The sequence below is a fragment of the Carcharhinus amblyrhynchos genome, chromosome 27 (genome assembly GCF_965287045.1).
Source record: "Carcharhinus amblyrhynchos chromosome 27, sCarAmb.v2.hapA, whole genome shotgun sequence".
NCBI classification, from domain to species: domain Eukaryota; kingdom Metazoa; phylum Chordata; class Chondrichthyes; order Carcharhiniformes; family Carcharhinidae; genus Carcharhinus; species Carcharhinus amblyrhynchos.
The window spans coordinates 33432230-33446853 of record NC_137350.1 but is presented as its reverse complement, the minus strand read 5'-3'; the positions used below and the strand labels follow the sequence as shown (position 1 = coordinate 33446853).

General features: G+C 43.8%; 1 protein-coding gene across 2 annotated transcripts in view; it reads right to left on the bottom strand.

Moving 5' to 3' along the window:
* LOC145359219 (SH3 and cysteine-rich domain-containing protein 2-like) overlaps positions 1 to 14624 on the bottom strand; it is a 107565-nt gene that overhangs the window by 45945 nt on the left and 46996 nt on the right. For both annotated transcript variants that reach the window (XM_080213699.1, XM_080213700.1), the window contains exon 2: positions 700 to 1000. In XM_080213699.1, coding sequence (XP_080069825.1) covers positions 700 to 1000 — 301 coding nt within the window. The remainder of the gene's footprint in view (positions 1 to 699; positions 1001 to 14624) is intronic.

Below are 14624 nucleotides of genomic sequence, written 5' to 3'. Positions count from 1 at the left end.
CAGACAGAATTAATGAATGGGATGCTGGTTTGCATGACGAACTGGGCTACATTCACAACCCTTTGTTGTTTCTTGCCGTCTTGGACAGAGCAGGAGCCATACCAAGCTGTGATGCATCCAGAAAGGATGCTTTTCATGGTGCATCTGTAAAATTGGCGAGAATTTGGACAAGCCAAATTTCCTTAGCCTCCTGAGGTTCGGGTTAGATGAAGTGGGGTGGGGAAAGACTTATGTGAAACTTAATCACTAGCAAAAACCAGTTGAGAGTGAATGGCCTATTTTTCTGCTGTCATCTCAATGCAAGTACAATTACCAGTAACGTGTTTCCTATAAAGGTCCAGGAGATGGGAAAAATAAATAGAAAAATGGTACTCAATTATCAGGCCTAATCCAAGAATACATATCATTGGGGGGGGGAGGTGCATCATTCATATTTGTATATTTAAGATTGCAACATCACAGCATTACAGCAAGATTCATCCTGATATTAGAGTTAATATAAACCTGGATCATATCGTGGTCTCAAATGATAAGCAAGAGAGTGGTTACTGAGTAACTATTGATGTCAATGATGAATTGTAGATGCAATGATGGTTCATTGGTGGACCAGAAATGTTGCATGGAATCTCAAAAGTCCAGCTACCAGTTAGTGAGCACCACTGAGGTGGTGCATGTCCCAACTAACATGAAAAAACATACCTACAATCATGTGATGGCAGATGTCACAAAATGTAGGCTTTTTGAAGACAAATTCTTGAAAGTTGTGCGTCCTTACTGGTTTGAGAGGTAAAGAGGCTTGGTGGGGCTTCCTGGCGGGCGGTTCATTGATGGGTGGATCCTCTGGCAGGAAGGAAGTGGGTGGAGTTGGCGGCGGAGTAGGTGGAGGCGGCAGGATCTCTGCTGGAAATTTTACCTCACTGTTCGACCGCTGAAAGAAATTCTCAACACTCTTGCTTCTGAGGATGGTCTTGAAGGATAGAGACCTCTTCAACCGTTGAAGCTGCAGAATGGAAATGGAACGGGCATTATTTATTTTTACTGAATCAGGCTTCTGATAACTCTGGTAAATGTCAATAAGCAAAACCACTCTACACATGGGTTAACAATCATGTTTTTTTAAGGTCAGGCTAATCTACAAAATACAACAAACAAGACTGACAGGATGTCCTCTGTTCCTGCAGTTACTAGGTACTGATTTACATAGACAATAAAAATTCTCCCTCTTCAGCTCAAAATGGTTTGTAGTGAGTAGAATCACACTGGAGGAAGCCATTCAGCCCATCAGATCTATGCCTATTCTTCATTAGAACCATTCAATTAGCCCCATACTCTTAGCTCTGCAAACTTTTCCCTCTACACAGTGGCACAGTGCTTAGCACTGCTGCCTCACAGTGCAAGGACCCGGGTTCGATTCCAAATCTCAGGTGGCTGGCTGTCCGGAGTTTGCATATTCTCCCCGCGTCTGCGATGGTGCGTCCGGATGCTCCAGTTTCCTCCTGCAGCCCAAAGATGTGCAGATTAAGCAGACTGACAGTGCTAAATTGCCCTTTGGGTGGCCCAAAATGGATAGAATAGGGGAATTAGCTTAATATATGGGGTAACGGGGATAGGGCCTGGGTAGGATGCTCTGTCAAAGAGTCAGTGCAGGCTTGATGGACCAAATGGCCTCCTTCTGCACTGTAGAGATTCTATGATAGGGCAGCACAGGGGTACAATTTTAAGCCCTATTGCCTCACAGCTCCAGGAACCCGGGTTCAATAACTGCTGCCTCACAGCTCCAGGAACCCAGGTTCCATTCCAACCTTGAGTCACTATCTGTGTGGAGTTTGCATGTTCTCCCCACGGTTGTGTGAGTCTCCTCCTGGTGCTCCAGTTTCCTCCCACAGTCCAAAGATGTGTAGCTTAGATGGATTAACTATGGCAAGTGTGTGGGGTTATGCGGATAAGGTGATGGAGTTGGCCTGGGTAAGATGCTCTATCAGAGGGTCAGGACAGACTTGATGGGTGAATATCCTCTTCTGCACCGTAGGGATTCTAGATTCTATTTATCCAACATGAAAGTTCTATTAAATCTGCTTCCATCACCCTTTGAGTCAGTACATTCTAGACCACAAGTCACTGTGTAAAAATAAAAAACACTCATCATACATCTGTTCTTTAAGCAACTGTCCTCAGTTACTGACTCTCCTGCCAGTGGGAATCATTCCCCTCTCTTTACCTTTCAAACCCCTGCATCATTTTCAAACCTCCGGTAGTTTGGAAGATCAGGAGCTGAGACACATGGTTAAGAAGGTTCCAGATTCAATCCTTGGTCTGCGCTGAGTTACCGGCTTTTAACTAGGAGAAAATAATTGGCCTCAGCAACTCTGAAGGAGGAAGACGCAGGAATTGGAGAAGGGTTCTGCCCCTGACTTACCCTGGTTCTGTGTACCCGTTTGGATAACAAGCTTCACAATGATTTTTAAAAATTTATTTGTGGGACATGGACATTGCTCGCTGGCCAGCATTTATTGCCCATCCCTAGTTGCCCTTGAGAAGATGGTGGTGAGCTGTCTTCTTGAATCACTGCATTCAGTGTTCAGTAAGATGACCCACCATGCCATTAGGCAGGAAGTTCCAAGATTTTGACCCAGTGACTGCGAGGGAATGGCGATATATTTCCAAGTCAGAATGGTGAGCGGCTTGGAAGGGAATTTGGAGGGGGGTGGTGTTCCCATGTATCTGCTGCCCTGTCCTTCTAGGTGGAAGTCGTTGTGGTTTTGGAAGGTGCTGTCTAAGGATCTTTGGTGAATTGCTGCAGTGCATCTTGTAGATAGTACACACTGCTGCTACTGAGCGTTGGTGATGGAGGAAGTGGATGTGATGCCAATCGAGTGCCACTACTGATACCAACTGCCACGTCACATGGATGAATAAATCAGGTGAAGCACTGAACAGAGTTACAAGACAAAATACTCTGAGCAAAAGAAAGAACAATCAATCATCAATATTAATCACAAGGCACTAACTTGAAGTAGGGGATTTGAATGGGTTATGTATGGGTCAATAGAGAACTTAAATAATCTTAACAGGGACTTCAGGTGGATTGTACCTGGAGAATAGACAAGGAGGAGGAATTACATTTTTTTAAAAACTGTGTTCAACAGATGTTACAACGACAGTGCCAGGGATTAGGGTTCATTCTCGAGAGTTGCTGGGGCTGCACCCATCCAGGCAACGGGGGTGTATTCCATCACATTCAATGGCACAGTCGTTAGCACTGCTGCCTGCTCACAGCACCAGGAATCTGGGTTCGATTCCTAGCTTGGGTCACCGTCCGTGTGGAGTCTGCACATTCACTCTGTGTCTGTGTGCCCTGGTTTCCTCCCACAGTCTGAAAGAGGTGCTGGTTGGGTGCATTGGCTATGCTAAATTCTCCCTCACTGTACACGGACAGGCACCGGAGTGTGGCGACTAGAGGATTTTCACAATAATTTCATTGCAGTGTTAATGTGAGCCTGTGACACTAATAAATAAATTAGCAAAGGCTGTATTTGTTGCTTATCTCTAATTGGTCTAGGAATGTAACGGTGAGCAACCTTCTTGAACCATCACAATCACATGGTGTTCATACACGCCCTCAATATTGTTAGCGAGGGTTTCAGGATTTTGACCAAGTGACACTGAAAGAATAGTTCCAAGTTGATTCAGAGGGAAGCTCGGAGGTGTTGGTGTTCCCACGTGTCTGCTGCTTTAGCTGTTCTGGACCATAGGGTTTGTTGGTTTGAAAGAATCTTGGTGAATTGCTGCAGGATATCTTGTAGATGGTACACACTGCTGCCACTGTGAATCAGTCAGAGAGAGCAAATGTTTAAGGTGATGCATGGGGAGCCCATTGAGCAGGGCTGCTTGTGCTAAATGGTGTCGAGCTTCTTGAGTGTTGTGGGAGTTGCACTCATCCAAGCTAGTGAAGAATATTCCATCGCATTCTTGATTTATGCCTTACAAATATGCACAGGCTCTGGGAAATCAGGAGGTGAGTGATCTGCTGCAGAATTCACATTCTCTGACCTATGTGGCTGGTCCAGTTAAATTTTTGGTCAATGGTGACTCCCACAATATTGATGGGAAACTCCAGCAATGCCAACCCTGTTGAGTTTCATAGGGGGGTGATTGGATTCTTCCCTGTTGAAGAGGTTCATGAGTGACACTTGTGACATTAGTGTAGCTTTAAGAAAGGTTTTTTTTTGAAAAGCATGATTTCTGCAACTCACAGTTTCAGTGATGTCATCGGTGACAGGCTGACTACAAAGTGTCCTTTTATAGCTCCTTAAATGGTTGTGTGTGTTTACTCTGGGATTAGTTTTACAATCCTGCATTGTTAGGAGGACTTGCATTCTATTCAGCATTCTGTAAACTGTGTGTGACTTTATACATCCTTCTCTGATCAGAACCTTCCTGATGAAGGAACACCGTTTCCAAAAGCTTGTGGAATTACTATCAAATAAACTGGTTGGACTCTAACCTGGTGTTGTGAGACTTCTGTGTTTACCCCAGTCCAATGCCAGCATCTCTACATCATTGTTAGGAGGACAGTCATGTGTTTTTGGACAGTTTTTTTTTCAGTGAGTTTAAGATTTCAGTTTCTGTTTGGCTATAGTTAGAGCTCAGTTTTAGAAGGGGCAGCAAACTAAAAAGAAATGTTTTCCCTCTCTCCCTGTTGTCTCGAAAATTCTGTGGGTTAGCTGAAAACAAGATCTTGTTTTCCTGAAGGGTGAAAATCTGCCGTTGTTGGGAGCTGGACCAGAGCATCTCTGCTGTTTTGGGAAGCTATCTTGCCCTCAAACTGTTTGGAGTAAATCCGGAGAATTGCAAACTTCAGCCAAAGGCCTCAATTTCAATTATCACGTGATCAATAGACTGCTATACTGAGACTGTTTAAAGGGTTTTGTCTATGGCAAGGGTTTTGGTTTGATTGGAACACATTAGATATCTTTGTTAGGGTTGTACATTATAGTGGTTGTTTTATTTCTTGTTTGTAATTGATAAAAGTTCTTGCTAATTTTCTTACTATACATGTTAACTATATTCTTAAATAAATTTTGTTTGATAAAAGCTCCCTAGTGGGTCATTTCAATTGTACCCAACGTGAAACATCTCATGGTTTATCCAAGTCAAATTCAAGGTGCAAAACTTATGATCTAGGCGAGCTCCATAAAACACTCTGGAGTTTCTGAATGGAACCATAACATACTATCCTTTCCTTCTGGCATGCCACACAAGACAGAGTAATGAGAAGGAAAGTAAAACACAAAAATAACAATGTATGCATTTATTTATATAGTAATTTATCATGCTGAATGTCTCAAGGGCTTCACAGTATGAAACATGAGAAATATTAAGCGCAGTTCTGTTGACAAACCACCATTCAACTATTTTAGGCTGTAAAATCTCACAGGTTTCACACCTGGAGGCCAGATATGAGGTTCTCATGAGTTTGCAGAATAATACTGGCTTCTTGCAGAGAGACACATTTTTCTATTCTGCTCGATTTTAATCCAGAATTGAATGAATAGCTTGAATTTTCACTTGTCGGTCTTGGTTAAAAAAAAAGCAGATGAGTTCAGAAATTGCAAGTCCTATCTTTGAACATTTTTGCAGAATCAGGGCAGTTCACATTTCACACATTTAAGGTTCACAGAGGCCACTTAGATTATTAGTTGCCGCCACTCAAATCGGATTTTGGTAGCTTAGGAGTTTGAAATCGAAAGTTGGCTGAATAAGAGCGGGTCTGAACTTTGTGCATTTCTTTGTATATCTAGGGCACCCAATTGGATCTTGTCCCTGGAAATAGGAATCCCTTTGGGGGAGGTAAGGTGCCCTTTGGAATCGGAGAAAGTAGGCAGCAATGTACACTTATCAAAAGCAACTGTCAAGGGGACCCATCAAAAGTTTCAAGCGGACTTGTCTAAAGTATATGTCAAAAGGAGCTCTCAAGATGTCAAGTCATTTAAAATTCCTGCTCTTTAATTCTCTGAAAAAATTGTCTGCAATTATATTAAAAAAGATTGTGCTACTTTGCTTTGTCTATTGACATAGCCTGAGAGTTTCCATTATTGGATTAGTGCTGCACGACTGATTTCACAGCCATCCATTATCACAATAGGGTGCTAACATTTCACTTACAAATACAAGTGGTAATACTCTTTGAAGGGGTACTATGATTTCCGACGCTTCTTGTTATAGGGTCTATGCAGTTGAATGAAATGTTTGTTATAAGGTTTTATGCTGTTGAAGGAATGCAAACATTATTACCCAGAGTTTTTTTTTTCAATATAGTGAAGTCTGCCACTAGACACTTAGAATTTTAATTTATAGAACTTAATTTTTAATCTTTGCATGAATCCTGAGGTCTGCTCATGGTGGTTACTGGCTGAGTTGGCATGGTGGGTGTAAGGGTAATGGGTGGTGAGCGAGGCATGGCTTGGCATGAGTTGACACTAAGTTACATCAGCCTATAAAGTGCCATGGGGTATGTACAGGGGCATAAGCTGGCATAGAGGGTAAGGGACCTTGGGGCAGCTTAGGTTAGCATGAATGGGGCATGGGGCATATCCATGGGGGGGCATTGAGGACTGGAGGGGTGTTTTATGTTTTATTCTCCTTTAAAATGTTTGAATAAAGTATCAGAGCTCTGGGTTTGGCCTTCTGCCCAGTGCCTGTGCACTAGTCACTACTTGCTCCTTGCCAACTCTGACTTCTAATGTAGCTCATCTCCCAGGGCTGAAAAATCAGACATCCAGGGTAGTCACTTCTAAAAGTCAGGTTTAGAATCATAGAATCCCTACAGTGCAGAAGGAGACCATTTGGCCCATCAAGCCTGCACTAACAACAATTCCACCCAGGCACTACCCCATATATTTACTCTGCAAATCCCCCGACATTAAGGGTCAATTTATCATGGCTGATCAACCTAACCCGCACATCCTTGGGCTGTGGGAGGAAACCAGAGCACCCGGAGGAAACACAAGCAGACACGGGGGGAATGTACAAACTCCCCACAGACAGTGACCCAAGGCCAGACTTGAACCCAGGTCCCTGGTGCTGTGAAGCAGCAGTGCTAACTGACTCTGAACAACCAAGCTGGTGGATCAAAGTTCTGGCCTATGTACTTATTTTTAAACAGATCAAGTATAGTAGGAATACAGCCTTAACTTTAACCTAACAGGACTAATCTAGAATTCCTACAGTACAGAAGGAGGCCATTCAGACCATTGAGCCTGCACTGAAATAATGCCACGCCATCCTCCTAAGCCGATATACATCTATCCTGCAAATCCCCCTAAAACTAGGGTCAATTTAATATGGCCAATCAACATAACCAGCACATCTTTGGACTGGAGGAGGAAACCGGAGCACCCAGGAGGAAACCCACGCAGACATGGGGAGAACATGCAAACTCCACACAGACAGGGACCCAAGCCAGGAATTGAGCCCGGATCCCTGGCACTGTGAGCAGTGCTAACCACTGTGCTGCCTAATGATGCAAATACTTGGGTGTTGAGGTTGGGAGCCAGTTCCACAGCGTGTCTGATTTTGTTCTCCACCCACTCCCTCTCAGGGAGAAATTGCACCCGGTGTAACTCAAGGATCAGATCTCCAATGGGGCCTGTTCTCACCTGGTGAGTTAGGTTGATATTGGTGCTAAATATCTTTTTTTAGGTGCAGCAGTACTAACGTATAATAAATACAAGATAGTGACGCCCTGGTACTTGGCACAGTTAACCAACTGCTTGGCCTGTGAGCTTTCAGACGGAAGGGTTAGATTAATTTCAGGGCTACTGCAGAAAATTGACAAGAGATGGTTGTGGAATTGGAGCTGGTAACATGAAAATAAAAGAGAGAGATGCAGGCACCACTCGTCAGCTTGTTGATCAAGAGACTCAAACTCAATCCACAGCAGTGTGTGTTTTGGCCTTTCCTTAGAGTACAATTAGACCTGACACCTCACTGTGTCGATGCCAAGGGCATTAGGAAGTGCAGTTGTAAGCCATTTGTATCTTGCTTGCTAACTTGCTGACCTTGTGCCCATGCAAGTAAACCAGAACAAAAGAGTGTCACAGTGGTTAGCACTGCTGCCTCACAGTGCCAGGGACCTGGGTTAGATTCCCAGCTTGGGTCAATGTCTGTGCAGAGTCTGCACATTCTCCCCGTGTCTGCGTGGGTTTCCTCCAGGTGCCACGATTTCTTCCCACAGTCCAAAGATGTGCGGGTTAGGTGGATTGGTCTGCTAAATTGTCCCTTAGAGTCAGGGTGAATAACTAGGGTAAATGCATGGGTTTATGGGGAGTAGGGCCTGGGAGGAATTGTGGTCAGTGCAGACTCGATGGGCAGGATGGCCTCCTTCTGCACTGTATGATTCTATGATTCTTTGTCACTTCAAGCACAACAATTTGGTAACTTGTCTGTCAGCATTAATACGTGTAAAGTGTATTTATTAGTGTCACAAGTAGGCTTACATTAACACTGCAATGAAGTTACTGTGAAAATCCCCTAGTTGCCACACTTTGGCACCTGTTCGGGTACACTGAGGGAGGACTAAGCATGGTCAATGCACCTAACCATCACGTCTTTCAGACTGTGGGAGGAAACCGGAGGAAACCCACGCAGACACAGGGAGAATGTGTAAACTCCACACAGGCAGCTACTGTAATGTAGGAAACGCAGCAGCTGATTTTCATACAGTGAATGGCCTTAGAGGGTGATAACAAGATGATGATGGCTGGAATTTTACCGCTGCCCATCACAGGAACCGGAGCAGGCGAGGAGCAGACAATGGGAAGGCCTATTGACCATGGGCAGGATTTTATAGTTCCGGGATGAGCAAAGCCATAAAATCCCACCCAATCTGTCTTTATTTTTTTTTTATTCATTCATGGGACATGGGGGTCACTGGCTGGGCCAGCATTTATTGCCCATCACTAGTTACCCTTGAAGGGGAATTGAAAGTCAACCACATTGCTGTGGCTCTGGAGTCACATGTAGGCCAGACCAGGCAAGGATGGCAGATTTCCTTCCCTAAAGGACATTAGTGAATCAGATGGGTTTCTCTGACAATTGACAATGGCTTCATGGTCATCAGTAGATTCTTCATTCTAGATATTATTTTTTGAATTCAAATTCCAGCGGCTGTCCTGATGGGATTTGAACCTGGGTCCTCAGAACATTAGCTGAGTTTCTGTTTTAATAGTCTAGCGGTAATACCAGTAGGCCATTGCCTCCCCAATGTGATGTTGGTTGAGGGATGTGAGGGCTATTGTAATGTTGATTGGCCATGCTAACTTGTTCCCTAGTGACCTCGGGTGTGTAGATTAGGATAAGTAGCAGGGTAAATACATGGGGGATAGATATTTCTGGGGGGGATGTTCTGTTGGAGAGATGGTACAAAAGCAATGAGCCAAGTGGTCTTCTTCTGGACTCTAGGAATTCTATTTTATTCTATTCTATTTATAGGCCAGGACACAGGGGCCAAGACATCAGCTTTCTTAAGAAAGACAGGAATTCAGAGTGGAGAAGAAAAAAGAGTGGACAAAGGGTACAGGGAAGCAAATGTAAATGGGTGCATAGCTGATTCTTCCACTGTAGAATAAGATTGGGACTGGCAATTTAACATCAAATGCACTGACCCTCGAATTCCCAAAGATAGCTAACTGTCCAATTAAATCAGAACAACACGTGTTGTGGGCGACAGTATCACTATTGGATTGTGGCAATGCCTGGTACAGGGGTTCATCCATTGCATCCAAAATGAACATTGAGCTGGGTGAATCATCGATTTAGCTTAAAAACTCTGGAGATAAGGGAGGAAACGCTAAATTAGATCAATAGCTACATAATTGTAAACAAAGGCAATGATCCATGATAATAGCCCTATAATTGGATAACTATGAACTGTAGCAATACCACAAGAGTCAATCTCAGGGTCCCTTTCACAACATTTATCAGTAAGGTGACCCAGGGTCTGAATTGGCCAAATGGTCCCAATCGTGCAATCTTAAAGTGATCCCACAGATCAGAATTAATTGGCTGGGTGGAAAAACGTTAAATAAAATAGGATCGACAGCATTGAGAATAAACTTGCCTCTAGTTGAATGTTGCTTTCTCCATTAAAGTGCTTTCCTGGTTCCAGAAATGAACACATCCACAGTATCCAATATCATTTGGCCAACGTGTTGCATTAAAAATAGTTGCTGGGTAGCAGAGCTATAATCGCGGTTGGTAACCCAGACACTGGGAAACTGCATTTTTAAAGGGAAAAAAAAAATCCCCCTCCGTTTTTCCCCAGGGTGGAAGTCAATTACCAGGGGCATAGGCTTAAGATGTACAAGGCAAGTTTTTTTTTATATATATATAAAAAGAGGGTGGTGGGCCTGGAGCTCACTGTCAGGGGAGGTAGTGGAAGCAGATACAATAGTAGCTTTTAAGGGGCTTCTTGACAAATACATGAATAGGATGGGAATAGAGGGATATGGTGCCCGGAAGGGTAGGGGGTTTCAGTTCAGATGGACAGCATGGTTGGTGCAGGCTTGGAGGGCCGAAGGGCCTGTTCCTGTGCTGTAATTTTCTTTGTTCCTTGTTCTACTTCTCTACTGTGAGAGTGACTTACTTGGGAAAAGGGAGATTGCAGCTGGCCAATGGTGCCTCCTCAAGCACCTTTTCTTAACTCGTGGAGCCAGATGATGATTTGATCGTTTGGTGGTGGGGAATGGAGGGGCATAAGTGAGTGGTTAAATTACAAATGACCCCCAATCCCCTCAGCAAGGGATGATAGAGGTATGAAGAGGAAACTTTCTCTTCTTCATTTGTCACACTTCTGAGAAGAATTCTCTCTCCAATAACAGAGAGATGGTATTACCATTAGCCCAGCAATCCAAAGACTCAGGGTAATGCTCTGAGCCCTGGCTTCGAATCCCATTGAGACCAGGGGTACAATTTTGATATTTTTTTAAAAATCTGGAATTAAGAGTCTAGTGATGATCATGAAATCATTATCGATGTTTGTAAAAACCCATCTGGTTCACTAGAATTGTAGAATCCTACAGTGCAGATAGAGGCTGTTCGGCTCATCGAGTCAGCACCAACCACCTAGGCCCTATCCCCATATACCAACCATAGCTAGTTCCCATGACACTAAGGGACAATTTAGTACGGCCGTTCAACCTAACCCGCACACCTCTGGACCAACGTCAATAAGGGAAGGAAATCTGCCATCCTTACCCACATATGACTCCAGACCCACGGCAATGCGGCTGACTCTTAAATGCCCCCTAAAATGGCCTAGCAAACCATTCAGTGAGGGACAATAAACGCTGGCCCAGCCACTTCCACCCACATCCCACAGAAGAATTAGACCTACAGAGAGAAATTAGTCTCTCACCCATTGAGATATTTCTCTTTACCTGAGGGCACTCTTTTGAATGTTATTCTTAATGTCAAGCTAGCCAGCGGCACCATTGCACAATTGTTTACAATGTCACCACGTATACACATATATATAGAAATCTAATCATCTCAATGATACACGTCAAGGCGAGGCTGAAGCAAGGTGACTTCTTGCAAGTTGTACCCAGCATACCTTCTAATTCTATCTTTTACTCTCGTTCTATGCTTCTAAAACTTTATTACTACATTCTGCACTCTCGTTTCCTTCTGAGTGGCTTGCATTGTCTGTAAAGCGCGCAAGGAACAATGCTTTTCACTGTATGTTAATACATGCGAGAATAATAAATCAAATCATTTATTGGTTCTGATAGACGTGGTAGAGCAGGAAAGAAAAAAAATTGTACTTATTCTGTGTTCTTCAACACCTTGCTACAGGTCAAGGTGCTCCATGGCCAATTTTGAACTAGAGAAAATGAGGCAGATTTATACAGCAAGATCCCACAAATAATAGTGGGATAAAGACTAGACAGGCTGCTCTGGTGATGCTGGTTAAGGGTAAATAATGGCCAGGGTGACCAGCAGAACTCCCCGCCTCTTCATTGAAGAGTGTTGTATGGGATCTTACACACACACACATGTACCAGGTATGTCGGTCAGGATTGACTCAAATCTCCAGGGTCCCTCAGAGGCAAGTCTGTTACTGAGACAGGACTGCCCTCCTCAGTTAATGAGAAATTTTAACCTCTTTTCTCCATCACTATGGCAATTGGGGCAATCATCGGTGGCACACATTCCATGCAGTGTGATATGTGAGGTTTGCACATTCTTGTTGAGACTGCGGAGGTTTCCTCCCACAACCCAAAGCTTAAAGTTTTTGAAGTTTATTTATTAGTCACAAGTAAGGCTTACATTAACATTGCAATGAAGTTACTGCAAAATTCCCCTAGTCACCAAACTGCGGCACCTGTTCGGGTCAATTCACCTAACCAGCACGTTTTTCAGACTGACGGGGGGAAACTGGAGCACCTGGAGGAAACCCACGCAGACGTGGGGAGAACATGCAGACTCTGCACAGTGACCCAAGCCAGGAATTGAACCTGGGTCTGCGGCACTGTGAGGCAGCAGTGCTGACCACTATGCTGCCCAAGCTTCGGTGGATTGGCCATGCTAAATTGTCCTTGAAAGTGTACAAAGGTGTGTAGGTTAGGCAGATTAGTCATGGTAAATGTGTGGAGATAGGGTGGGGGTATGGGCCCGGGTAAGATGCCCTTTGAGAGTCAGTGCAGACTCAATGGGCCAAATGGCCTCTTTCTGCACTTTGGGGCTTCTACGATTCTATGGATTCCACTAAAGGATTAGTAATCATCGGATAACTCATTGCAAGTTTGATCCTCTTGGGTTGATCCATTAGTAATAATGAGCTTATCTAATACTTACCCACTCGATCTGATTTAATTTAATCACAGATCAGGACATAAGTGTACAGTTTCCATCTGAAACAGCCTTGGGAGTTGCTGATATACGACCACTGACGTACAAGACTATTCCAATGTACGCAATTCAGGGACAAACCACAGACCATTCCAGTATGCTCTCAGCTCCTGTGCTCGGGACAACTGAATAAACACTGCTTATTCAAAATTCAAACGGCTCAGCTCTTGATCAGTCCTGTTTGTGTAGCTTTAAATATCTTCCTGCGTACAGCCCAAAGTTTAAAAGGAATGGAATGGAAACATTGTAACTGCGGCACCATTCCGCAAAATTACAAATAGATGCTTTACAGCCAATTATTCATGCCCAATTTACACCAAAAATAATTTCCCTCTCCCGACCACATGCAGCTTATTGTTGGAATGTTCACCTCTGCTGTGAGGGGAGAAACCCAGAACAAGGCTAGAAATTGCCCAAAAGCACAGAAAAGACTAATGTCCTTCTGCAGGAATTTCAGCATCGCCTGTGACACCTGGAAGCTTTCATAGGTAGAGACTTTAATTTAATTAGCACCTTACACGACAACCCAAAAGGCTTCAGATCAATAAAAGTCTGTGCATCTGGCTGTAATTAGCTGCAGCCACCAGGGTCAGTAAGTATTTCTCTCTCTACAAACAGAGAATGAGAGAGAGAGAGAGAAAGCAAGAAGTAGATATAGATTTTTGACTTGATTTATTATTGTCACATGTATTAATGTACAGTGAAAACTATTGTTTCTTGTGCGCTATACAAAGTATACCGTTCACAGAGAAGAAAAGGAGAGGGTGCAAAATGGCTTGTTTCTCACTGGGTTATGACCCTGCTTCTGAGTCAGAACCTTCAGGTTGAAGTCCCATTCCAGGGCTTTTTAAGCGATGGGAGTGCTACAGCCAAACAGGTTAACAATCATAAGACCATAAGTCATAGGAGCAGGACCAGGCCAAATCGGTCCATCAAGTCTGCTCCACCATTCAATCATGTCCCATTTCTTTTCTCAGCCCCAGTTTCCTGCCTTTTCCCATAACTCCTGATCCCCTTCTAAATAAAGAACCTATCTCAATAGTAAAGACACTCAATGACCTGGCCTCCACAGTCTTCTGTGGTGAAGACCACAAACTCACCACTCTCTGGCTGAAGAAATTCCTTCTCATCTCCATTTTAAACTCAAACAAGCCTGCTAATCGTCCCAGTGTTACGGTCATAGCTGGGGTGTAGAGAAAGATCAACTTTATTCAGAAGTCTGATGGCAGCAAGGAAGAAGCTGTTCTTGAGTTGGTTGGTACATTACCTCAGACTTTTGTATCTTTTTCCTGACGGAAGAAGGTGAAAGTGAGAATGTTCAGAGCGCAAAGGGTCCTTAATTATTCTGGCTGCTTTTCCAAGGCAGCGGGAACTGTAAATGGAGTCAATGGATGGGAGACTGGTTTGCATGATGGACTGGGCTTTGTTCACAACTGTTTGTAGTTTCTTGAGGCCTTGGACAGAGCAGGAGCCATACTAAGCTGTGATACAACTAGTAAGAATACTCTCTATGGTGCATCTGTAAAAATTGGTGAGAGTTGTAGCGGACATGCCAAATTTCCTGAGAAAGTAGAGGCATTGGTGGGCTTTCTTAACTGATTTATGCAGAGCAGTGCCTCAATCATGGCTGTCATGATGTAGAGATGCCAGCGTTGGATGGGGTAAACACAGTATGTCTGACAACACCAGGTTTAAGTCCTGGTTGGACTTAA